Below are 27,552 nucleotides of genomic sequence, written 5' to 3'. Positions count from 1 at the left end.
GGCTGTGCCAGTCTCAACCAGTCAGGGAGACTCACATTAAAATTCAATTTAAATATAAAAGCATATTCACACATTTATATTTTTGGTTCCTTACCTTGGTAAGTGAGTTTAAACCCTTGCCGGTTTTGTGAATGGTCACTATAAAAGCGGATGAGGGTCTCGTGCGTTGTGCTCAGCAAAGCCAAGGGCAGATCTGTGCCACTGAACTGCCCAATCATTGGGCTGGTGTGGTAAGGTCCATTTTGAATTTCCAGGTAGTCATGGTTAGCTTCAGTAGAGAAATTCAGAAATTGGATGTGTGCACCTATGTAAAAACAGGCAAATTATTGACAGTTTACAAACTCATACAATTCATGCTTATCAACAGCGACTGTAATTGTGTTTTTCTATGACACAGTAACTCACTGGAGGGGAACATGCACTTGGTTCACCTCTCCCACCTGTGGCTGTGCGATCTTTATCCTGGATCAATTAATGTCCATGGGTCAACGCCCTGTGGACTATGAATGTGGCCGGCATGCTGCACAGAGGCACACAGGTACAGTCCTGAGGACAGTGATTAGCACACATGCTCACGGCATGGTTTCTTCCAGTTGCTATCATAGTTATTACAGCCTTAAACTCCAGGTGGAATTATACATAAATTATACATAAAGCTCTGTCAAGGGAGAAGCCAACATCCTTTGAAAGAAATATGCAACAAACTTTAAAAGTTCCTTTTAAGCTAACTGATGATCACACCTTTGTACAAGAGATTTATTATCTCAACAGGTGGTCATTTTCAGTTGCATTATGTAAACAAAGCAGATTAGTAATATTTAAATATTTATAAGAAACCCAGTATGATGAACTCTACTGTAACTCAAAATTCAACAACATCCTGGCCTAGCCCAACATACCCAAAGATTGTCCAGATAAGCAACATCTCTGGTATCATGTTGATCTAGGCATGAAATAAACTATGGCTAAAGTTTGGAAGAAAGTCGAAATCAAGAGAGAAACTTGCTATGGTGCTGAGACATTTGGAAACTTACTGCAGTGTCCAAAACATTTCAATTTGTTTAAAAATATATTAGCACTTTAAAGACAGTGGTCATTGCACACATCCATGTGATCCAGTGAAGAAGGTGGGCAGTGAAATCTCAGCTGAGGCCAGTACAGCTCACATGGGAAGGTTTACTGGGAATAGCTTCTCTCCTTTTTTCCCTAATGCCGCGCTGGGGATCAGGGACAGGGCCTCTCCCGTGCTGGGCAGCGCCTGCCCTGGGCTGAGCCCAGCCCCTCCTGCTTCCCATGGCTGAGAACTTCACTCCTGTTTTCCATCAAACCTATCGTGGTTCCTAGAATGGCCTGTCCTGCCCGAGTGCAGATGCGAAGGGGATCTCAGGGAACATGGCTTCCCTGTGTCCAAGGAACCAGGGTCACCACACCACCAATCGGTGGGGTTTAGAAGAGAAGGTCAAGGAAGAGTGCAGGGGAAGCCAGCGGCATGGAGTGAAACTGGGAGTCGCACAGGAGAAGACCCTCCTTCACGGGAAGGTGTTCTGAGGAGGAGAAAAGGACAAAAACGGCCCCTCTCAGACCCGAGACCCAGCTGGCCAGCTCCTCTCCCGGACCCCACAGGTGACCGTGGCTATTCCAGCACTCTTCCAGGGGGACGACGAGGGCTCAGGGGTTAGGATGGTCACTGTCACACGGGGAGACCAGAGTGAGGTCCAGGTGCTCCGGCCGACGACCCCCTCACTTCTGTGGTCAGCATGAAACAGGCTGGACCAGAGCTCATGGTCTCGTGAAGTTAAAGCCACCCACTGCTCTGGAGAAAACTGGCCTGTATTCAGCTCAGCTAGAAGAGGAAGGACAGGAAACAGAATAGGGACGACTTCAGGAAGAGGCTGGAGAGGTGACCGCAGAAGAGAAGGAGACCCTGCAGCTCTGTTTAGGAGGAACTACTGGATTCCTGCTCGGGGCCCTGGTCTGTACAGGTCGCACCTGAGGAGCCCGGCTGGGACAGCCCTCTGCAGTGGTCTTGGCCATCTGACATCCTCTGCTGTGCACAACCAAGACAAAGGAACCCTTTAATCTTAAAACGTTTCCGCAAATGTTTGTAAACGCCAAATCTTGCTCTTGGCTGAACTGCAGCTGCCAATAAACATTTCCCCCCTAAATTTTAGCAAATGCATTTGGTCAAAAGAAGTTGAGAGGCAGGCAAACACACAGAAGTCTGTGCTGTTCCCCACCCTGTGTGACAGCTCAGCCAGATGACCCCTCAGCAGGCCGCAGGCCAGCATCCGACTTGCCTCCTTAGGATTGCTCAGCTGAGCAGCTTCCTCTGGAGAAGTAGAAATGCACTTTGTTACTAATGAGTGAACCATGTGAAGAGCCCTGAGGAGAGAGAGAGGGTGTGTGTGTGTGTGTGCATGGAGTGTGTGAGTGTGTGTGAGTCTGTGAGTGTGTGTATGTGTGTTAGTGTGTGTGAGTGTGTGAGAGAGTGTGTGTGAGCGAGTGTGTGTGGGTGTGTGTGAGAGTGTGGGTGTTTATGTGTGAGTGTGTGGAGGTATGTGTGTGTATGTGTGTGTATGTGAGTGTGAGTGTGTGTGTGAATGTGAGTGTGAGAGTGGGTGTGTGTGAGAGTGAGTGTGTGTGGGTGTGTGTGAGAGTGTGTGTATGAGTGTATGTGTGTGAGAGTGTGTGTGAGAGTTGTGTGAGTGTGTTTGAGTGTGAGTGTGTGTGTCTGTGTGAGTGTGTATGTATGTGTGTGAGAGTGTGTATGTGTGAGAGAGTTGTGTGTGTTTGTGAGTGTGAGTGTGTGTGTCTGTGTGAGTGTGTGTGTTAGTGTGTGAGTGTGTGTGTTAGTGTGTGAGTGTGTATGTGTGAGTGTGTGTGAATGTCAGTGTGTGTGTGTGTGGTTGTGTGTGAGAGTGTGTGTATGAGTGTGAGAGTGTGTGTATTTATGTGTGAGTATGTGTGAGTGTGTATGTGTGTGTATGTAGTGTGAGTGTGTGTGTGAATGTGAGTGTGAGAGTGGGTGTGTGTGTGTGAGAGTGAGTGAGAGTGAGTGAGTGTGTGTGAGTGTGCTCTTCAGGATACTGACACAGCTGCAGCGATTCCTCAGTGGCCGTCACAGCTCTCACGGCAGGTGGACTAGGGAGACAGAGAAGAGCAACCAGAAGCCACCCACGGAGCCCCCAGCCGTCCCAGGACGTCCAACAGGGGCCAGAGAAAGCGGGAAGCAAGGGCAAGAGTAGGCCATGAAGACCAGCCAACAAGGGGATGGCAAGAACGTGCTCCTCTGAGGGCGTGACGAGGGTGGCACCCCACCCAGAAACATTTTGAAACCTGTGGAATGACACAGTCAAGAAAGGAATGAAGGACGACATCCGAGCGAGGGTAGGAACACGGAAGTCGGCAGCATCTCCCGTGTAGGATACAGTGCAAGTGGCTTTTTACTCACTTGGAATTAAATATGAAATGGAAATGGAATTATGACGATTATAATATCGTGAACAAAATTACCATTTTAAGCAGGATAAAGTATCCAGCCACACATCAAACTACCTAATACCCATCAGGAACGAGAAGGCGGCCCAGCTCTAATCTGGTTTAAAGTAGAATCATTCCGCTATCTAAGTTTCAGCAAATTGCATCCAGTTTGACATCACAGAGCCTGATTGAAGGGATTAGAATGAGCCCGGCCTCGTTATCCTTCATTACCTCGCAGAGTGACTTGAAACTGTGTTATTACAACAAGGAAGCCAGTCCCAACGCCGGTCTGCAGTGAGACTTACACAACCCATTTTCATATGGTAGTTACATTTTGGAAATCGAGTGCCAACAGAGTCACCTGCTCAAAGGACTTTTGCCTCCCTTGAATAGTAATGTGACCACGACTTCAGAGTCAGACCTTCATTTTTAGTTGACAGAAGCTGTGGATATTAACTGCCCTGCCTGGTCCTCTGTGGGTTTGGCACACCTCCTCTAGACTCCCATCCTTCCCTGCCGTACCGGAGGGTCCTCAGGCCTGGGGTGGTGTTTTGTGCAACCTTAGTACAGTGATTTTGAAAAATGAAAGATCAAGATTAAAAAAAAAAAGAAACTTGGTGACATTTCTGTCAACTGTGCCTCTAGACATTTTTAAGAAAATAAGAGCAGAAGTTCATAGTCGGTTCAACTTCACCAACGCAACACACAACTGCAGCCTAAGTTTGTAAAAAGAAAAGAAAAGTCGCACAAGACAGCGGAATTTGGCTCTGCTACCACAGACCTTAACAGGTCAATGAGGTGGCTCGAGGTCAGGCCGTAGCCACTTCAAAACACCCAGAGGAGGGCGCTATATTCTGCCCTTTTTAATGAAAACCGGGTGCAGGAACATTTTTGCAACCCGTGAAAGTTTATGCCACTGGTAATTGACAAAGCGAAGATTTCCACTCTCTAAACCCCCAAATCAAATCAGGAGCAACCCGCACATGAGCTGCCCGTCTATCAGGTCCCTGGATGGACTGGAGAGCCTTCCTGTCACCTTGAGGCAGCACGGAAGGGGCTGTCACCAGAATGAGAGTAGAGAAGCGGGTGGAGAGCTTCTCACCATGCCACCACCACCTGTCACTCTCACCCGTTCCATCAGTGTTGACCGGTGCTGGCCCAGGGCTGGCTGGGGTGGGCTTGAGGCTGACAGTCACTCCACCCCCACACCCATGGGGTCCCCACTCGGGAGAGCAGTTGGTGCGTCGTCCCTGGAGTCACTCATGAGGACCAGGAGAGCAGTCACACCTGAAGCCTGACTCACCCCAGCCAGATGCAGGAACACGGCCCACTGCAGAGGCCAAGGAACAGAGACTACACCTAGGAACAATCCAGAGGACAGAGATGTCCTGCATGAGTCACCTTGAAGTCATGTGATACCCCACCCTGAATTCCAATCTGCCAAAGTCCAAAGGCCAGTGATCACAATGTCCTCACCAAGCCAATTTATACTAAATAAGCAAAACTGGAAAGACTCTTATGAACATCCTGGGGCATTCCTCATCTTATTTAGAGGACAAGTGCTCTTTCAATGTATGTTGGAGAAACGCTTCCTGCCGTAGGTGCTTTGTGGAAGCCTGGCAGTCTCCGCTTCCCTGGGGCTGAGTGGCATTGCCTGTCACCTGCACGCGTCTCCTGGTATGGGGGGAGCAGTCTTTCCACTCCTATTTTCCAACTTGATGACCCTGATACCCTAGCAGCAGAGTTTCCACCTGGATTTTTAATGTGACAACAGTAGAAATACCCACTCAGCTTCCCATTCTCCCTGCTGGTCCCATTGGGAGATCTGGGCCCTTTCTCAAGTTTTAATTACAGGGAATGTTCCAGAACCCTCCTGCAGTGTGGATGCCAATAGGAAACCATGTAGGAGGTCCAAGAGGGAGAACGTGTGGTTAAAGGCATCTTGGCCGCGAGATGCGTTCCCAGTCTTCTCACAGGAAACTTTTGGAGAGTTTGATCATAGGCTTTGACCCCAAATTTATGGTTCGAAATTCCCAGGGGAGATCTGATATTTGCTCATGGTTTGGGGGATTCTGGGAAGAACCTACTGCCAAAAATAGGGTGAGTCAGAAAGAAAGAACAGGTGTGCTGGCAGGGCTGGGAATCAGCTGGGTCCTGGAGGGGACCTACACCTGCTCTGAGATGCCCTCGGGCGACCCAGACGGGAGTCCCATGCAGCTGAGACCCAGTCATGCGCTGCAGCAAGCCTCGTGATCCCGTTTAAAGACTCGTGTGGAAGAGAGAGAGGGAGCAGGGACGGCAGGTGTTCCAGGGGAGAAGTCGACCTCTAACACATGTAGGAACGTGTGGAACTCAGAGCGCAAGAGTTTCCAGTCATAAAGCTCAGGCACAATGGAAAGAAAGGGAGTAACATTTCTCACAGTCTGTAAAACACTGGAAAAATCACTCGGGCCCCAGGGAGAACTCAAAGCAAAGGCAAAGTCACTACAAACACTTGCCATAGCCAGGGTCTCTGCCCTGGGGAGGGCTTGGTCCTCGTGTTCCTCTACCACAGTGGCCTCCCAAGGAAGCCCTTGGTCATGACGCAGCTGCCGAACCCGCGGGGCTACTCAGCAGCCCTCTTCCACGTCCAACGGCCCACGTTGGCCCACAGCACTTCCCCTCAGTGCGCCTGAGCCACCCGGCCACGTCCTCCCGCCACGACACCCGCTCCAGGGCTCTCTGCTGAGCAAGTGACCCCCACCTGGCCTTTCCACACTCCTGTACACATTCTCCAGGGAAAAGCTTAGCCAAAAGAAGACAGGAAGTAACTAAAATGAGAGCTGAAATCAATGTGATTGAAACAAACAAAAACCATTAAAAAATACACAAAATAAAAAGTTTGTTCTTTCAAAAAATAAACCCTTAGCCAACATAACTGGGAAAAAAGGGGGAAAAACTCAAATTAATAAAATTTGTGATGAAAAAGGAAATATCACCACAGACTATTGAAATACAGACAATAACCGGAAACTATTTTGAAAATGTCTACTCCAAAAAAATAGAAAATCTTGAAGACGTCGACACATTTTTAGAGACACATGACCTACCCAGATCAAATCAGGAGGACATAGAAAATTTAAACAGATTGATCTCAAACAATGAAATTGCACACACCATCAAAAGCCTACCAACAAAGAAAGCCCAGGACCAGATGGACTCGCAGTAGAGTTCTTCCAGACCTTCAGAGAACTCACACTAATCCTCCTCAAAGTATTCCATGAAATAGAAAAGGTGGCAGCCCTTCCAAACTCATTCTATGGAGCTAGTATCACTCTGATACTAAAACCACACAGAGACACATCAAGGAAAGAAAACTTCAGACCAATATCCCTGATGAACATAGATGCAAAAATCTCAATAAAATACTGGCAAAGTGCATAAGAAAACATATTAAAATGATAGTTCGCCATGATGAAGTGGGGTTCATCCCCGAGATGTAAGGTTGATTCAACATATGGAAATCAATAAATCAATAAACGTAATTCATCACATCAATAGACTTAAAGACAGGAATCATATGATCATCTCAACAGATGCAGAAAAAGATTTGACAAAATACAGCACCCCTTTATGTTCAAAACACTAGGAAAACTAGGGAAAGTAGGAACATACCTCAACATTGTAAAAGCTGTAAACATTAAACCCAAGGTCAGCGTTATTCTAAATGGAGGAAAATTGAAAGCAATTCCTCTGAAAACTGGAACAAGACATATAAAAACATGCCCTGTAAGGTCACTCCTATTCAACATGGTCATCGAAACCCTAGTCAAAGCAATTATGCAGGAGAAATAAATTAAAGACATATAAGTAGGAAAAGAAGAGCTCAAATATCCCTATTTGCTGATGACATAATTCTATATTTAGAAGACCCCAAAACCTCCACCAGAAAGCTTCTAGAACTCATAAGTGAATTGATTAAAGTAGCAGGATATAAAATTAATTCCCATAAATCAGTGATGTTCCTATACATCAATGGTAAATCAACTGAATGGGATTTAGGAAAACTACCCAATTCACAATAGACTCAAAAATATATACATATTTGGGAATCAATCTAATAAAAGAGGTGAAAGACCTCTATAATGAAAACTACAGAACACTAAAGAAAGAAATGAAAAAGACCTTAGAAGATGGATAGGTCTCCCATGCTCTTGGATAGGCAGAGTTAACGTTGTCAAAATGGCCATACTACCAGAAGTGTTATATACATTTAATGCAATTCCTATTGAAATCCCTATGACATTCTTCATAGAACTAGAAAGAGCAATCATGAAATTCATTTGGAAAAATAACAGGCCCTGAATAGACAAAATCCTCATTAAGAAAAGTGAAGCAGGAGACATAATAATACCAGAGTGATCATTATACTACAGAGCCATATAACAAAAACAGCATGGTATTGGCACCCAAACAGACATGTAGACCAGTGGTGCAGAATAGAGGACACAGAGACCAACCCACATAAATGCAGTTATCTCATACTAGACCAAGGTGCCATAAACATACCTTGGAGAAAAGATAGCCTCTCAACAAATGGTGCTGGGAAAACTGGAAATCCACATGCAGAAAAATGAAACTAAACCCCTGACTCTCACCCTGCACAAAACTTAACTCACAGTGGATCAAGGACTTAGGAATTAGCCCAGAGACCCTGCACCTTCATCATGTAGGCTTAGGATCTGAATTCCTCAATAAAACTCCTAAAGCACAAGAAATAAAATCAAGAATCAATAAATGGGATAGAATCACTAAAAAGCCTCTTCACAGCAAAGGAAACAATCAAGAATGTGGAAAGAGAGCCTCCAGAATGGGAGAAAGTCTTTCCCCCTGCACCCCAGATAGAGCACTAACCTCCAGGACACACAAAGAACTCAGAAAACTTAACGCCAAAAAAACAAATAAATGGGCTAAGGAACTGAACAGACACTTCACAGAAGAAGAAATACAGATGGTCAACAAACATATGAAAAAGTGTTCAACTTCTCTAGCAATTAGAAAAATGAAAACTAAAAATACACTGAGATTTCAGCTCACTCCAGTCAGAATGACAGTTATCAAGAATACAAGTATGAAGTGTGGGCAAGAATGTGGGGGAAAAGGTACCTCAGACACTGCTGATGGGACTGCAAAGTGGTGCCAACACTCTGGAAAGCAGCATGGAGATTCCTCAGAAAACTAGGAATGGAACCACCATCTGACCCAGCTATCCCACTCCTCGGTGTATACCCAGAGGACTTAAGACCAGCATACTACAGTGACACAGCCACATCAATGTTTATAGTACTCAATTCACAATAGCTAAGCTATGGAACCAACCTAGCTACCCTTCAACAGATGAATGGATAAAGAGAATGTGGCATTTATACAAAATGGAATATTAGTCAGTCATAAAAAAATGAATTTATGACTTTTGCTGGTAAATGGATGGAACTGGAGACTATTGTGGTAAGTGAAATAAGCTAATCCCTAAGAACCAAGGGCTGAATGTTCTCTCTGATATGCAGATACTAACACACAATAAGGGTGGGGAGAATAGAAGTTCACTGGATTAGACAAAGGGGAATCAAGGGAAGGGAGGGGGCAGGAAAAGGAAAGACAGTGGAATTAATCAGACATAACTTTCCTATGTTCCTATATGAACACACGACCAGTGAAACTTCACATCATGGACAACTGTAAGGTGGGAAGTTATTTTCCATGTAGATATGATATGTCAAAATACACTCTCCTGACATGTGTATCTAGAAAAAACAAATTAAAATGTTTCACAAACTTAATAAAAACCACAACCTCCTTTTGGAGCAATGATTTCCATTGATGTGTCTATTCATTTCTCAATCAACTAATAGTACCCAAGTTCCCATGTCCCAGGACATGCCCTGAGGACCCACCTTGTGCCCTGCGGCACGCTCTAAGGAGGACCAAGGGTGGACTAAAGAGGGGAGGGAGCCAGGGAGCGACGGAGACAGGCTGGTCAGAAGGCCCAGGTCTCACCGAGGCCAAGTGTGCCCAGGACAGGCCAGAGTAAGTGTCAGTGTTCACAACCATCAGAATTATGAATTACTTAAAAGTAAAAACCTGAGAGTTAATAGCTGAATGTTAAAAGATTTTAATAAATGTATAATCAATATAATATATAATAAGAAACTAATAATGCAATACTATCTTTTCAAGTTTAACGTTTATATATTCTTTTTCTTTTTCTTTTTTTTTTTTTTTTTTTTGGTATCAGAGCTTGATCTCTGGGGCACTTAACTACGGGCCACGACTCCAGTCCTTTTCTGTACTATATATAGAGACAAGGTCTCACTGAGCTGCTTAGTGCCTCACCAACTTGATGAGGCTGGCTTTGAACTCATGATCCTCCTGCCTCAACCTCCTGAGTTGCTGGGATTATAGATGTGCACCACTGTTCCAGCCTAAATTTTATATATTCTGTTTAAACTGTGCCACAACCTGAAGAATGTCTTCAAAATTGTTCAAAAGAAACTGACCATGACTGAACCACAGAGACAGATTGGAGTAGGTAGAGAGGTGGCCACCTCATGAGGGTGCACGCGGCCCCGTGCCTACCTCGTCATCACCGGGCTGATCTAATTCTCATCAAGAGTCCTCTGGCGATTTTTCAAACAACTTCCTGTTCTCAAGTTCTCCTGCCAAAGTTCTGCTGAGCCCTGACCCACTTTCAGTTTATGATGTCATGTGACGGGACAGGGCACATTTGTGTCAGCCTGCTTCTGCAGATGAGGAGTAGGTCGTGGGTCACTCACCGTAGCCGATGGGCAGGGAGATCTTCCAGGTGCAGTCCAGGTTGTTGGGGTAGGAGCCGGGGAAGCCGGGGCTCAGGATCACTCCGCCCAGACTGGTCAGTGTGCCTCCACAGGTGGCTGTAAAGGGGACAACAGCTGTGAGTCTCAGGGAAGCCACTCTCTCCGAGTGTCACATGCCACAGCTCTGTTTGACCTGCCAGGAAGAGTGGCCTGCGGAGCCGAAGCAGCCGGGTTCTGCTGGGAAGGCATCGCAGGCCTCACCTTGGAGGACCAGGACTGTCTTCCAGGATGCGCCTCCTGGCCTCTGAGGACCTCATGAAGGTCTTACCCTCAGTGGGGTGCGTGTCAGCAGGCCTGGAGGTGGCTGTGGCTCCTCAGCTACGACTCGGGGGTGGCCTCAGTCACCGTGTATCACTGGCTGCATGGGGCCTGCTCTGCTGGGACAAAGGAGCCCCACCCTGTCACAGCCACCATCACAACCCTCAGCACAGCCCTGAAGCCTGCAGCGAAGATTTCCCCATGTGACAGACCATGAAGCCAAGCCTTGAGAGAGTCGGGCCAGGCCTCAAGTTCTAGCAGCCCAGCCACAGGGTTCCAGCCCTGTTCGCTCCCAGGACCCTCCAGGGCACCAGCCCCCCTGGCCCTCAGACTTCGTCCCAGTTGGGGACACAGCTTGCAGCCACCACTCTCCCCAGGAAATCGGGTGTCTGTGATGGGTGTGACAGGTGTGTGCACTTGGCCTGCCCTGCTGGCTCGCGGGCTCGACTACATGTGTGCGATTTGCCTGTAAAGAACACGCTGACTTCACAACACACAGGCCAGGAAGGTTGGAGCCCTGGAATCTGGCACTTGGCCACCTGTGACCTGCAAACACCAGCACTGTTCTCTGGATGCCTCGCCTAGCCCCCAGGGCCTGCAGGGGCCTTGGGTTTGATCATCCAGGTGAGCAGACCCCCCAAGACGACAGATTGCACGTGAGAAGCAGGTGGAAGTCAGGCCTCCTGCGTCTGGAACTGCTCGAGGCAGGCTCCTGTCCTGGATTTCAAACACGTTAAGAAACGTAAAGGTCTCTTTTTGTGGTCTGAGTCCTGACTCCAGAGAAGGCCTCGGCAACGCCCACCCACCGCGGTTCAGAGCACAGCCTCTCCACAGCCTCTCCACAGCCTCTCAAGGCCACTGTCCGGGGCCAGCGTCTGGGGCGTGAGTCTGTGGGCTCTGCTGAGGGTGCTCCAGGGGAGCAGCATCCCTCCCCCGGGCCACTCCAGTTCCAGGAGAGGACTCATGTCCAGCGACAGGGAGGACATACATGAAAAGTGACAGACTGATGACAGAAACAGGAAGGCAAGTGCTCATCAGTGACATGTCTTGAAGACCCACTTGATTCCAAGCATAATGAAAGTGAAGTCCTGGTGATGGTAGAAGACAATGACCTCTGAGCTGGGGAGGGACAGGGCCACGCGGGAGCATCTGGCTCACAGCCCGGGTGTCACTCTCAGCACCTAGGACGGGGTGGAACACAGGCCAGGTGCTAGTGTGGGGGTCACTGTGGGGCCCAGAGGCTGGGGCCGTCTCCTATTGAGCGGGAAATCGCCAGCTGCGTGGGAACTCGGTTGCAAAAGCTGTGATGCTCTTACTCTTGCTGCCCGTTGGAAACTAGAAGCCAAGGAGGAGCGTGAAACAGAGTTCCAGGGCCTGGCCAGTCCCTGCTTCCTGCCATCTGAGAGCTCCACCGTGGACTGGGCTGTCTCCTGTGGGCTCAGAGGCATTGTCCAGCTGCAGTCCGCTTCTCGGCTCCCCTGCCACCTTTGGTGACCCACCTCCTGCCTGCTCTCAGCAGCCCCCCCATGTCTGACCCTTGCTGTGGGTAAACGGCACACTTAGAATCATTACTAAACACAGTGTTCCTAAAGGACAAGGCGTTTATTTTAAAAAACTAGAGCAGGATCTCTGTGTCTCATTTGTGCAGGTTCCTGGTGTTTTGGTACTAAAGGCACTGGCCATGCCCTGAAGACCCCCAGTGTGAGAAGCCTCCCGCCACCTATCCTGGTGCAAACACCCAGCTCGGCTGCAGAGCCCTGGAGGACTGCCTGACCTGCCCCGGGCTTGTCATGACATTCACGATGGTCAGTGTCGGTTAAGCTCTGAGAACAGCGCTGAGGAGGCCAAACCTCCTAGAACGTCTGTCCGCAGAATCTTAACTAGCATCCTGATGACAAAGAGCTAGCAGGACGGTTCCCAGGAGCTAGGAAACAAACACCACCTCTCACAGACTTTGACTCTGATGTTCTGGAGCGTGAACAGACCTTAAATTAATGTCTGCAAACCCCTGGGATTGCTCATGTCTATCTTTGAGGCTCATCATGGGTCATGTTGACTTTTTAATGAAAACCCATTCTCCGTACCTTGTAAAAAAGCGGCTCAGTTCAGAACAGCTACACTCCTCATCCCCATAAACTGATATGAATTCAATTTGACAGATGCCTTGAGCTGGGAACCCAGCATCCCGTCCCTGTAGCCTGACCCAAAGGTGAGCTGCTGTGCTGCTGGGGTATCCTGCTAGGCCCCCACTGCATTATGTCATTATCACCATGTGACAAATGCTTTGGAGAGGTGAGGAAGTGCCCCTCATGAGCCCCCAAGGGGAGGGGGCAGCCGTGTGCCGCTCCACGCTCCGGGGCCAGGGTTTCAAAGGGTCACCTACCTATGCACAGCGGGGACGGGTAGTTCCACCTACGAACAGTTCCTGGCATGCAGGAAATGTGGGAGCGGCCCTGTGGAAGGAAAGAAATGACTCTCAGGGAGGGATACCAGAGCATGGAAGGATGGAAGGTCTCTAGGGCAGCTAGACTCTCTTTGTCCCTTTTGTTTTAATTACACAGGGAAAAAACCCCACAAATCACAAAGTCTGTAGATATTGGTTGATTAGTAATGAATCGAACATCTTGAATCAACGCGGAAGTCCATGGTCACTGCCCTCCTTTTCACCAAAAGCAACACCTTGACACGTCCTTTAAAGGGTGATCTTTCCTTTCAGCCCTTTTCAGGATGTGTAAAAGATTACCTGAAGTGGGCAAATCATGTCTTTATTTTTTTCATCTTGATCATTTCTTGCTTATGCTCTGAGAGGCTGGAAGCAGGTGGGCAATCCTAGGAGTGACCAGGAAGGTGAAGAGTGGGCAATGCCCGGGCTGCACATGTGCAGGTGACCTCCAGCCACCTCAGGACTTCCATTGGCCACCTGTGAGTGTGGTGGAGGTGACTGCAAAACCAGCCTTTAATTCGCATCGAGTACTCCCAGCCACACTAGGGGCACAAGGAGCAGGGGTCATTGCGCAGTTCCCAACCGCGAGCCCACTGCCGGGCCAGAAACCCTTCGTCCTCAATTCAGGTCGGAAACTTATTTCCTCCTATTTCCTGGTGTTAAAAGAAGTCGTTCCAGTAACGGAATATAATGTTTGTTTTCAAAGAAGGTATTCTGGAAAATATTTTTGTTGTTGATGTTTGTGTTCTGTTTATTTATTTTGTGATCCATTAAATTATTTTAAATAAGTCACATCCTAAAATATGGATAAATATAAAGGGCTACAGCCTTTAAAGGAATTTATTGAAGAACAGCAATGAAATAGTCATGGATTCCCAGTCTAGGTCTTAGTCTGCTATTGATTTTAGTATAAACATTTCAAATGAGAAGTCCTTACTGAAATTTTTATAGTAGATCAAAAATAAGACCATTTCCATGTATCAATTCACTAGATTTTATCCAAATTGTTTAGAAGACCACTAAAGTAAGACTAGAGGGGACAGAGATCCTAAGTCATTCAGAGATCCAGGATTTACTCTCTGTGGGTGAGGTCATGCTTTATCTCACTGGGTCCACAAATTAGAGACAGCTTGTGAGAACCACACAAGGAACAGTGCTTTTCATAAATAGTGAGCAATTTGTACATGATGTTGCTCCAAATATATAAGTGTGATAGTAAAATGATGTTGCAATTTAAAAAGTAAAAATCTAGAATCCTCTGTTTCCACGGAAGCATGTGAAAGACAATAGCGTGCAGACAGTCATGCTCCATGCTGTTTCTATGAAGAGGAAAACAACTTAGTTTGCATTTGAAAAGCAGAGCTAACAAGCAGTGCATCCACAGGCCTGTGTGTCCAGCAGCATATTAATCAACACATCCTGAGAAAGCCCTGTAATAAAGAGGTCTTATTCTCCAGGGCCATAAAACATGGCTGGAGAAATAATGCTAATCAACCAGAGAGGCCCATCCTCAACAAGCCAAAGGAGGTCGACTCCAGCAGGCTCTCAGGGTGGGTTTTCAGGGAGACGAGGGAGCAGTGATATTCAGATCGTATCAGTCGAATATAACGCAGGCCAAAAGAAGGCACAAAATGGCCTGTGGTGTAGACAAGCGTGCCTCTCTAATAAGACCAATTCTACACATTGTCACATGCGTGCTGGAAGCTTGTCTCCAGGAGCCAGCCGGCACAGCCCTGCCGTGCATGGTGAAGGGCATGCGGGAGCTGATCTCCAGGGTCTGTACTCAGCGTCCCTTGCAGACACTGGACTGCTGCTGCTGCCACTCTGTCGGCAGAGTCCGAGCAGTGAGTACCGCCCCCCAGGCCTGCACAGGAGAGCTGTGGCTTGCTTTTATGAAGGTAGTGCTGCATGTGGATAGGTGCTCCCAATGGTAGCCGAAGTTTCCTTTTACTGAATGAAGCTTGTGCATGTTCATGTGAATGTCCTCCAGCTCCACCTGCACCCGGTGTGGCCACAGGGAGGCTGACGGGTCCTAACCTGAGGTCTTGGTTGAAACCACTCTCAGTGACACATACAGTGGGCACTAGAGCTTGCTCCCTGCTGCCACCTGATGCAGTGCACAAGACGATAACCCAACATACGTGCAGAAACTGAATTCTCCAAACAGTAGCATCACGTCACTGCACGTTGTCCCCAACCCTTTCTGATGCTTATTCAGGCTGCTTTGTTCAATGAGGAATGAAACATGGCTAAAAGAAATGTCCTTGAAAAACTAGCAGCTTCACTGTTATAAACACACAGCAAAACGTACTCTATGATCTGAATTAAAGGGAGGACAGTAGAAAGATCAGTAGGCTTAGCCGTGTCTCCTAGACTTTGGACCACACGTGTCAATAATCAATGGTTATTGCCAGCAGGGAGAATCATGTAGAGCTATGCAAAGTAACAGACACTATTTTGGGAGTAAGTTTCCCAATGATTAAATCAGAAAACGGGTAATAGAAAACCGACTATTCTCTCTATAAATTTATAAAATGTTTATAAGGAACTTTTTACAAATTTTTTTGTATAAAATCTATAAAAAGTTCATAGCAAAACTTTTACTTGTTTCCCCTTTCTCAAACATTATTTAAGTTTACTGAGGGTCTCAATCACCTGGCAGTAAGCTGGTATCTAATGGTGACTTAGGGAGCTGAGCCATGGCAACATGGTACCAAAGGGAACCAGTACAGGGCTGCACACCCACCCAGCAACTGGAGCCAAGATGGGATTTTAAGCACATAGTGATGCTACTTTGCTCCACAGAATTTTCTCTGCATAGTTTCTAGAACATGTATTTTGAAATTAAAAAAAAATGTGAAAAATAAATAGTGCTCTGTGATACAGAAACTATTTCCAACGATACCATGGATTACCAACATCCAGGGCTTAATGCTTGGTTTAATTAGCTCAATTCACAAACCGAGAAAAGAAAACTAAATTAGCTCTCTGGGCTTCAGTTTCCACTGAACGGTCCGAGGGTTTCCATATTGACGCTCTGTGTCACAAAGACTCAGAGAACGCTACCTGCAGGGTGTACCCGGGCTCACACTGGAAGGAGAGCACGTCGTTCACCAGGTACCGGTCTCCAATCCTGATGCCGTTGCTGGGGAGCGCTGGCTCTTGGCACGCAGCGAGACCCACAGCTGCAGAAACACAGGGACAGGAAGCAAGCAACTTAAGAGCTTTCCTACTATCTGAAGAAGAAGGGCTGTTCTTCTATTGCTCTCCTCCTGTGAGAGCAATAGAAGCTTTAAAGCTTTTCCTGGTTGTTTGACCAAAAGGACTTCAAGTGACTGAGTCGAACTGCAAGCTAACTCTTAAACATCACTTTACTTCATTTCCACCCTGCAGCAAATCAAGGTCTTTCTTTAATAAAACGAGCACAAAACACCCCACTTCTAACATACACATAATTTAAAATATTGTGTCCTTAGGAAATGACACCCCTGTGACATGCCAACCAGTGGCCTTGCTCTCTTGTCTTTTGTGTCTCACACATGCTTCAGGGTCCTTATGAAAACACTGAGGTGTGAATCTGGGAGCTCTCTCCTCCAGGAAAAGAGAAGCTGAAAACAAAGCCTTATGTTCATCTCCACCTAGGACTGTCTCTTTCTCACGCTTGTCTTCGACCTACAACAACAAGAATCTCCTGGAGGGTCTGCTTTCAGGTACTCAGGACCTGTATTTGTATCCCTCAGGTGTGATCTGACCCTAACCATAGACAAAAATTTCCTTCACTTAAGAACTCACAGCTTCAGAAACAAGTGCCCCCTATAACATAGGAATTGAGCCTATAATATCAGATAAATTAACTCTAAGCATTATTTAGCACTGATGGCCTCTCCCATTCAAAATATCATCATGAGAATAAAGAATACATTTCTATGAATATCACAGAATAAAAGTGCAGTTTTTTGGTGAAGGGGTTAAAATTTTCATGTATAAGAACAAGTTTTGAGGATCTAAGTGTGCAGCTCAGATGATGACGGAGGTGTTACTGGCTGGTTGCAAATAACGTCTTCCATTCTTCAGTGTGTCTTGGAGAAGTGGGAGAAAGGTCTTTGCAGAGGAGACCAGCTCGCTGTGCTTTCCACACCCTTGGGTTCCTGCTTGGGTCTGGTTCTTATCAGGAACATGCACAGATTTGTCAGCTGGCTGATCCGATCGGCTCTGCGGCAGGCAGCTGGGGTGGGGCGGGTGGTGAGGACTGCAGCCAATTCAGGGGCAAATGCCAGTAGGAAATGGGGGAAGGGGTGCAGCTGGGGCAGCTGCTCCCTGTGCTACCCTCCCAGGCCACTGCCCCCGCCTGCAGGGCTGTCCATACGGCGCAGGATGCACTGCTCTCTATTCAGAGCTCAGGTAAAATCCACACAAGTTCAAAGATAAAATGATGATGAACTTCAAGGGGAGCAGCAGCAAGCGTGGGCCCTGGCGTCCCTCCCACGGGACTCACTCATGGAGGGCCAGGTCTGTCTGCAGAGGCTAGGCACAGCACAGGACAGAGGAGGGGCTGCGCTGCCTCCGTCAGCAGCCAGGGCAGTGGCGGTGCTCTGATCCTCAAGGGGACCTCACAGCCAGCACCCTGCATCCCACACCACGCCAAAGCAGAGGCTGGGGTGGCCGCGTGCAGGCGGATTGACCCGGCTCCTCGACATGCTCTTATCCCTGACCAGAGCTGCACGCCCAGGGGTTCCACCCTCACAGACCAGGGTCACTTTCCCATCCCCAGAGGAACAGGAGTGGGAAGTGTCCTCGCCTCCCCCTGGGCTGGCCACCTGAGACACCTGCTGTTGAGCATGGCCATCTGTGGCCTAGATAAACAATCTAAGCCCTGGAACCTGGTGATTCCTCGTGGGAGAGGGGCAGGAGGTGCTGAGATGCTTTCCTAAGGGAAACTGACAAATCCAGAAAGGGCTGTCCTTTTAAAAGCACTCAACACACACCATGTGCTTCACACAGCACCGAGTTTCTGATTAGAATTCAGAACACTAAAAATATGACACTAAAAATATAACATCACATCTGCATCATTTGGGACACTTCAAGTATACCCTAGACAGGACAGAGGGCAAAGAATATCAAGAATATAAAAATGTTCAAATTGAAGGGAGGAATATTTTGAAATTTAAAAAAAAATGACAATTCAATATTAAATTCCAGTTACTAAATTCCATCCCTTTTACATGTATGACATAATTTGTTTTTACATACTTAGTACATTTGCTTATGTATGAAAAATTCATGCATATTGATGTATACATAATCATTGTATGTTAATTTATTTTCATTTTCTCCTTCCTTAAATTTTATATCTAAGTCTAATTCATCTTCTGAAAAAAAAACAGTTTGTCTATTTCTATCCCCATAGGAATCATACTAAATTTTTAAAATAAAATAATAACAAAAAATCATTTAGTTAGAGTATACTGTGGAGTGACTCAGGAAAGATGTGGGGACCATGTTCTTTGAGATCTGGAAGAAATGATCATTCTTTGCTACCTTTTCCAGACTCACCACATGCCCCTTAGATGTTAGAACTCAGAATACTAAGAGCTAGTATTTGTAGGAAAATTGTTTAGTAATGTCATTTAACCTGTTATTACTTCACTCAGAAATTGAGTGAAAAATGGGTAAGGATGTGACAGAGCCCACAGGTCCCTTCATCTCTTGTTAAGAGCAGTAATCTGCTATGGCCCTGGGCGCAGCTCCAGTCTCCGCAGGCCGTCCTGCCTGGGTGGCCAACACGGGTACAGGTGGCAGAGTGAAGTCAAAGTCACAGCAAACTGGGGCACAGAACCAGCCCATGCTTCACAGCAAGGTGTAAACACGCCGCAGAGAGAGGGCAGCCATGCACCCACCAACCCAGGCAGAAATCAGGACGGAGGGAGGTCATGCAACTGCCAGCAACATGGGAGATGGCACTGAGGGACAGGAGGCCTGGGCTGAGGACAGCTGGCAGAGAGACGGGCCAGGCAGGCTGTGCTCCATCACCTGCCACTCAAAATGTGCAAGGAGGAGAGCGTGGAAGGCAGGCGTGACTGTGAATGTGCACTGGAGGCAGGCTAGTGTGAGTCCTGCTTGCACGTGTTACCCTCTGAAAGCCTGAAGGGAGAGTGTTCTTTAACAATCTCGCTTTGACGCCACTTTCTGGAAGAGTGACATTGCAGTGGTGTCTCATGCTGGACTGTGCATGGCGGAGCTGCGTAGTGACAGGAGAACCCTGCACCGTCATCTAAAGGCATTTATGTAGTCACCAGCACAAACACAGAGACACAAACTCCAAGCCCTCCCTGGAAGACCATGGGAAAGCCAAGACAGTCCTGCACCAAGGTCTCAGGAGCAGACTGCCAGGAAGGGCCAGCTGTCACGTTACCAGCAAACGTGCCAATAGAAATGACACAATGTGTAGTTCTGTGAAGTCACAGGCACCTGTGCCTTACGTCAGACATGAGAGAGAGTGTGCAGAACACAGTGTTCCTTTAGAAGGTGGGTCACCGCTGCCTGATGCTGCATCTCCGAGTGCCCAGACTGCACAGGGAAGCAGAGTAGAGCGGACTCTCACGGAATCTGAGGTCTGCAGCCTCCGCTGGGAGAGCAGCAGGATCCAGTGGGCAGGGGCCCTGTGTGCCACTGTGTTCTACAAATCCTTGTTCATAGAAGTATTTTCTACTCATGTCTGATGTTAAAACTTGGGCATTTTAAATATGCTGATACATAAACTTGCAATTAAATTTAGAATGCGGCAAAAGAAGTCTTTAAACCCCATGAATCCAGCCTGTGAAAGCAAAGAATACAAAACAAAGCCATTAAAAAGATGAGTGTCCTAATTTGACCAAAAATATAGTTTAATGGCTTGACCTACCACTGATCATAAATGTGAAAGTTGTGACTCAGAATATAACAATAAGTCTCATCAGTTCTCTGGAATCTATTGTAGTCATTATACTAATCCCATTAGGCAAAATTCAGAGAATGGTTCACTTAAATCTTGCAAATGAAAATGATTTGGAAACACATGATAAACATGCAATTTTTGTCATATACTTAGAGTAGGATAAAAAGGATCTTTCTAGAAATCAAGTACCAAAGTAACTCTGGGCGATTTTTCTCAGCAAACCATTGTCCTCATTTCTATTGAAGTTTTTAAACTTCACACATTAAAAAACAAGATGGTAGCCAGGTGTGGTGGTGCGTGCCTATCATCTCAGAGGCAAGGACAGGAGAATTCCAGGACAGCCTAGCAATTAAGAAAGGCCCTAAGCAACTTGGTGAGACGCTGTCTAAAAACCAAAAACAAACAAGCAAACAAAAACCCAAGCAACAGCAACTAAAATTCAATATGCTGTTCTGCCTAGAGAGCTCAAAACAATAAATGTAATAACCGAAGACAGAGAAAAGCAGACCCAAGTAGAGTCGGTGCTGGAGTATTTGGCAGAAGCAAAGAAGTCACACACATGCATGTACACACACGCATGCATCTGCTCACACATGCATCTGCTCCCACATGCATATTCAGCACATAGGTCTATCATCAAAACACCACATGAAATGCAAAAGGTTTTTCTCTCATCCAAAAGGGAAAAAGTCATGCTGACCACGTTCTTTATTGTGACCACAGCTGGTTCCTGACTTAACCGGTTCAATTTCAGACCTTCTTACCTTAAGGTGGTATGAAAGCAATATACATTCAGTGGACACTGGGCTTGAAGTTTTGATTTTGATCTTTCCCTGTGTTGGTGATGTGGGGTAAGGTGATGGCTGTCATGAGGACAGGGAGGGTAGCCTCGGTTCCCACCTAGCTGCACACTCCTGGGGGTGAACAGCCAGCCCGCCCCAGGGCCCTGCTGCTAAGCCGTGAGGCTATGTCACCAGAATCTGGGATTGAGACGCTTTCAACCCATGCAGGGCTTCTTGGCTGCAGCCCACTGTAAGCAAATGAGTGCCTGTGCTAAGGAGCCATTTATTTGCAGAAGAGAAGTAGCTAACTACTCCTCTTTCTTTAGATACATACAGGCTTGGTACACCCAAGAGAGCAGTGCCCAAGAGAGATGAATTCCATACACTCATGATGTAAAGATTGCATTAAGGTTTAGGCTGTGCAGGAAGACAAGAGGGAAATTGCATTTCACTTACGATGACCCCATGAGCTTGACAGACGATGTGCCTGAGTCACATAGACACAGACATAAACGTGTAACCCCGTATCCTCAGACTTTTATAACACATTGTTTAATGTGTCAAAAATCTCCATTACAACACAAATTTTCTGTAGAGAAAATTCATTGAAAAAATAGGATCACAAGAGAAGAAGAGGAAAAAAAAACCTACTGTTTTACTTGTTGTCTGAAGTTTAGAGTCTGCGGCACGTGAGGTTGTTTTGTTTGTAAACCGTTGGCAGGTCCATCACACGTGATAAATGCGACTTCTATTTCTTCCATTTGTTAGACGGGAAGATCTCTTAACCCAGGGATTGTGTCAGTGAAATGATAAAATGTGTTTGGAGGAAATTGAGTATTTACTGTGTCCCTCTGGGGATTCATAAACTAGAAGAGGATTTTAATGGCACCTGGTAACCCTGTAGAAATGAATCCTCTTACACTTCACACTCCCAGGTTTGCAGCATTTCTTGGCTCACAGGAGCAGGGTGGTCTCTGTAACACCCCATGAGAGCAGGGTGAGGTCTGCTCTGCAGAACACCTGAGCAGCACTGAGCAGCCCAGGTCCCGCCGTCACGGGGAGAAAGTAGGAGGTTCATGCTGGGCCACAAACCCAGAGCCAGCATCTGCTTGCCCAGGTCTCTGGAACTGCTGCAGGTGGCGTTTGCCACCATCACCAACAGCACAGCCCTGTCCACAGGGTGAGAGCTGGTGCTGGGCCATTGGTCAGTTTCCCTACCTAGACCACAGAGGCCCTGGATATGAAAGGTGTGGCTTATTTTCTTCTTCTTAGTGCTATGGGCTGATTGTGTCCCTCCGAAAGCCACATGTCAAAATTCTTACACCCCATGCAATGATAGCACTTGGAAGTGCAGCCTTTGCAAAGGGGGAGGTGCAGATGGCACCACGGTGTGGGGCTGACCCCATGATGGATTGGTCATACCACAAGGAGAGAGGACAGACGTAGACTGCCCACACACGTGCCCCAGGAACGGTCACGTGAGGGCACTACAAGGAATCCACCATTAAAACCCAGGAAGCAGGACGTGGCGGGAACCCAGTCTGCCAATGCCTTGACGTTGGCCGTGCAGTCCCCCGGGCTGCGATGACCGACACCTGCTTCTGGAGCCTCCCCTCTGGGGTGCGCGGCACATGAGCCAACGAGAACAGGTGCACACTCACACGCAGGATGGAAGAAAATAATCAATGATGGATGGAAAGATGAGAAATCTGGTTAAAAAGAATCTCAGCCATTAGCTGAAAAACTATTTGGGCTTTGAAATAATGTATTCTCATATTTTTTGTTAATACAAAAATACTGTGAATTTTTTTTTAAGTATACTGGGGTTGAACTCAGTCCTGCTCTGCCACTGAGCTGCTTCTTCAGCCTTGTTCATCTTTTACTTTGAAACAGGATCTCTTAGAGTTGCCCAGGCTGGTCTTGAACGTGAACTTGTGATCCTGACTCAGCCTCCTGGGTCATTGGGATTAGAGCCGTGCACCATGGTGGCAAGAAAAACAGGTTGTTCTTTAGCAACACACTTCACTTTAACAAATAAAAATGAACAGATGGACCTCCCCAGAGAAATGTTGCTGGACACACCCCTCTCCTGTGGTGGACAGTGGATTCTGTTTCACATGGGGACAGAGTGCTGACGCCCACGTGCAGGGCAGGTATCATGTTTTTATGAGGGGAGTGACTACTAGAGATACAGCTGTGTCATTCTCTTAGCCAAACACTTACTCAGGACAAATTCCAGTAGCTCGTAGTTCCACTTAAAATGTATAGAGAGACATGTGGTTCAGGAAACTAAGATCATCAGATCTAGTGAGAATTTTCACATGTCAAACACTATGCTTAAATTTTTCCTCAATTACACAAAAAACAAATCTGACCATGCAGCATTTACTGTCATTTCTAGGGTTTCTGAGTGAAAGGCCCATTGTGTGTTTGAAATGATGACAAAGCTGTGGAGTTTTTTAAGTGTTTTTAAGTGTTTTAAATAGTGTATCCTATATATCAATGGGAAAAATACAAAACAAACTGAAGACATTTAACACATGCCACTAAATGTACTTTTAGTGAAAAAAGTACATTTATATTCATGCATTTTTGATTCATAAAACAAAGCAAATATTAAACATTTGGATTTAATACTCAGGATGCCCAATGTTCAGATAAACTGACTAAAATTTGTTGGAATAAAGTCTTTTTAGAATAATTCATACATAATTCTACTTCATTTTCTTTGTTTTAAATGTTCTGCAACTGGATTTACAGGCAATGTCCCATGCTACAAATCTAGGCATGCCTGTTTATGTCTGTACTATCTATAGATAGACTAATGTGTGCATTCTTACATTTCCAAACAGCCATATTGTCAGAAGCCATTGTAAATGAAAGATATTCATATCAAACAAAATGTGAAACATAGAACATTGAATTCTAACAGTATTTAAGTATATTCTGAAGAACATAATTTCAAAAATTTAACTGTATATTCAAAACAAAAAATGCAACTGTGTACAAACATCCATGCCAAGCATATTCTGTTAACCAATTAAGAAACTGATAGCACAACCATGAAAAAAAATACATATAAATATATATATATATACACACACACACACATACATACATACACATTCTCTCTCTCTCTCACACACACACATATGTGTGTGTGTGTGTGTGTATATATATACACATTATATATATATATATATATATATATATATATATATACAAAATTTATATATATATATACAAAATTTATATATATATATACAAAATTTATATATATATACAAAATTTATATATATATATATATATATATATTTTTTTTTTTTTTTTTTTTGCTATTTTCTTTAGTATCAATCAACTTTTCTAGCTTTTCAATGGTTCAGGTCACACTTTTTAAAAGAATGTCAAGTCTGGGAGAGACATCAAGAACATGGCACAAAAGCAAGTAGAGACAGTGTTCCCAGTGAAGACATTACTATAACATCAAGGCATTCATGAACCCATGTGAAATACTCAATAAGAAACCAAAATGCCCTGTACCCCAGGTGAGTATGTAGCTACTCTCATTGGAGCTGGCAGGAAAATTCTTGCATTCACTCATCTTCTCCAGAGAGTGTAGCATCCTTGGGAGAGAACTTCCAATTTCAAACTTGTCTCTGGGAAGCATATGTCCATTGATCTGACTTTTGGGATATCTACTTTAGTGACTGGTATCTGTCTTTCCTGAGTCTAAGTACTGCAGGAACTCAGTGGTGAGCACTGTTATCAATGACTACAACGTGGCTTGGCCAGGCACCACAGATAGACAAGAGTGGTAGCACCTGCAGAGAAACTGACACCTCTTTAATTAAGCAACTATATGCACAAAGAGAACATGGCACACACCTAGAAAAGGATTGAGGAGCCACCATAATCTCTAATAAGGATGACTGAAAGTCTTCCCTGTAAATATCAGACAACAACATCTGGAAGAATTGCTGATTTTTCAAGTGCTAAGTTCAACCATGTACTTAAGATGATATATACAAGAAATAGGGAAGCATGGTATAATCAAAGGAACAAATTAAATACCCATCAACTGTCTCTAACTAAATGGAGATATGTGAATGACAAGATAATTCAAAACAGCTGTCTTAGGATGATAAATGAACTACAAGAGAGCACAAATAAAAACTTTAATGCAATTAGGAAAGCAATGAAAATGAATGAGAATGTCAACAATGAGATAGAAACTATGAAAAATCAAACATTCTGGAACTGAAGAATACAATAACTGAAATGAAAAGTTCACTAAAGAAACACTGCCAGAAACCTAACTCCATAGAAGAAAGAATAAGCAAATTTGAAAAGAGAAATTTTAAGATTGGGAATAATAATAAAAGAAAATAATAATTAAGGAAAGTGAAGAGAACAACATTCAAGAAGAACATTAGCATTCTGGGAATTCCAGAAGAAGAAGAAAATGAGAAAGGGACAGACAGGGCATTTGAAGAAATAATGACTGAAAACTTCCAAAATATGAGGAGAAAATTGGATATATATGTTTAAGAAGCTCAAAGACTTAACCAAAATAAGTCTAAAAATAATTGCACCAAGACACCTCATAGTGCACAAGACACACATGACTTTTCTGTTAAGTCTCAGAAAATCAGAATTTCAAAAGCAACAAAGTAAATCATCACATTCAAGGAAGTTCCTGTTGGGTAATATGTGGATTTCTCAGCATAAACCTGGCTGGTATAAGACAGTGTGTTTATCTGTTCAAACGTTTACAGGAAAAAAATAAAAAATCTTGCTGACCAAGAAGAGTGCATCCAGAAAGACTGTCCTTCAGAAACAAAGGAAAACCCAAGACTGTCCCAAGTAAAGGAAAGCTGAGTTTATCACCCTTGACCTGTTCTACAGGAACTCAGGAGGGGATCCAGAGGGGAGGAAATATTTCCAAACTCATTCTTTGAGGACTCTATTATTCTACACCAAAACATCACACACACACACACACACACACACACACACACTCACTCACACAACAGACCCATACCCTGGTGGACACTGATAGCACTAGAACACCAAATGCAGCAGTACGTTGAGATGACCGCACAACATGGTCAAGTGCATACATCATGACCACTCGGAAAGCAAGAGCTTGAATAGAAAATGGTCTACAGAAGATACACTAATGGCCGAGAGGCACACAGAAAGACGTCATGACCAAACAGCCATGAATTCTAAAACTGATGAGAGCATTGAAGAATGATCACAGCAGAACAATCCTCATTTTCAAATGATCACAGTTTGTCTCTGATGTGTTGGGTTTTAGCATGTGGGTCCATTTTACAAAGGGTCCCTGTAGGATGACCCTTCAGGTGACCCCTCTTTGGACACAGAGGGTGCTTAGGTGCACGGACGTCAGCTTGACCCTTGGTCAGCACTGCCATACTGTGCCTCTGCAGTCACACTCACAAACCCACAAAGCTGCTGTGACTTAGCTATTCTGCTTTTCCATGACACTCTGTCATTTCCACTCCAAGACTAGACTCACCTGAACAAAATAACATTTAATGAAAGTAAACTTACTAGAAAACTTAACCTACAGAACCACAATTATAATTGTTACATGGCAATCTGGTTCCTTGCCGGTCTCAGAACCACACAGATTCATGAACAGACTAGAACTACCAAGCATTTCAGGTCCTTATGTACGTCCTTATGTACGGCCCACATATAGCAGTCGGTGATACACAGGAAAGTAACATAGACATTCAGTAAGAACACACCACGGGCAGCAGGTAGAAACCCACAACCAGGGGAAAACACACTCACACACAGAACAAGCAAAAGGGAGGTAAAAAGACCTGTCCTACTTACACCAGAAAATTTGATCCATTCCTCCATTTTAAAGGTTTAATAATAAAATTACAAGATCCAATAAAAATCAAATTTAAAAATTGGACATTTATAAAAGTTAAATTTGAATAAAAACCCTCGTTTCTCTATTACGCACCTTAGACACAGATCCATAAGGGAGAATCGGAACTTCCACCAGGAGGCCCATTGGCTCCCCCACCGCAGCCTTCAAACCCTCCTGTCCGCCATGCGGGCCTGAAGTGGGCTGTGGCTGCTGCCCGCACGGACCTCCGGCCTCCCTCCTGCTGACCTTGGACACTGCTGGAAACCCTTCCGCCTGCCACCTACTCCTGGAACCCAGTGCCTGGCACCAGGCCTGCGCACCCTGCTCCCGCCCAGTGCTCCTTCCCGTCTCTGCTTGCTGTCACCTGGCCCCTCTAGCTTCCTAGTTTCAGGAGTGTGGCCGGCTCCTTCCTCCTGGGGCCTCTGAGAGGGGCTGTCCTTGACCCACCGCTTTCCTACGTCTTTGAGGCTGGCTGCTCACTCCTTCACTGTGCAAGGAGCAGCTGAGACCGAAGGCCATCCTGGCCCCAGAGCCCTCTGCTGGTCTTCCAGATGTTTAACTTGACGTGGGCAGAGACCACATCTGTCTGTCGGCCTTGTCACGACTCTATGTACAGAGTGCAGAGGGTAGAGACCAGTGCAGGAGAGATGCCAGATAGCTGGAGAAGAATGGATGTCACCCACAACATCCACCAGGGCAACGGGGCAATGCCGGGAGCAGTCACCCAGAGCAGACCAAGGGAGCACCTGTACACACTTGTGCACACTGGGTCCAAAAGCAAAATGAGTTCTCTCTCCCATGCACACAAAGCAAAATGAGGCCCAGCGAGTCCCAAGAGCAGATGTACCAAGGACACCTGCTGGTGTCCA

The 27,552-nt window shown here is 45.7% G+C and overlaps 1 protein-coding gene across 1 annotated transcript in view; it reads right to left on the bottom strand.

Moving 5' to 3' along the window:
- Window positions 1-27,552, bottom strand: part of Csmd1 (CUB and Sushi multiple domains 1) — a 1,338,703-nt gene that overhangs the window by 139,556 nt on the left and 1,171,595 nt on the right. The window contains exons 38-41 of the mRNA XM_071609340.1: window positions 16,120-16,238; window positions 12,994-13,063; window positions 10,293-10,409; window positions 95-304 (exon numbers count right to left, since the gene is read on the bottom strand). Of these exons, the coding sequence (XP_071465441.1) occupies window positions 95-304; window positions 10,293-10,409; window positions 12,994-13,063; window positions 16,120-16,238 (516 nt within the window). The remainder of the gene's footprint in view (window positions 1-94; window positions 305-10,292; window positions 10,410-12,993; window positions 13,064-16,119; window positions 16,239-27,552) is intronic.

This window comes from Marmota flaviventris, chromosome 3 (genome assembly GCF_047511675.1).
Source record: "Marmota flaviventris isolate mMarFla1 chromosome 3, mMarFla1.hap1, whole genome shotgun sequence".
NCBI classification, from domain to species: Eukaryota; Metazoa; Chordata; class Mammalia; order Rodentia; family Sciuridae; genus Marmota; species Marmota flaviventris.
The sequence above is the reverse complement of the archived record's forward strand: the minus strand, read 5'-3'. Positions and strand labels throughout refer to the sequence as shown.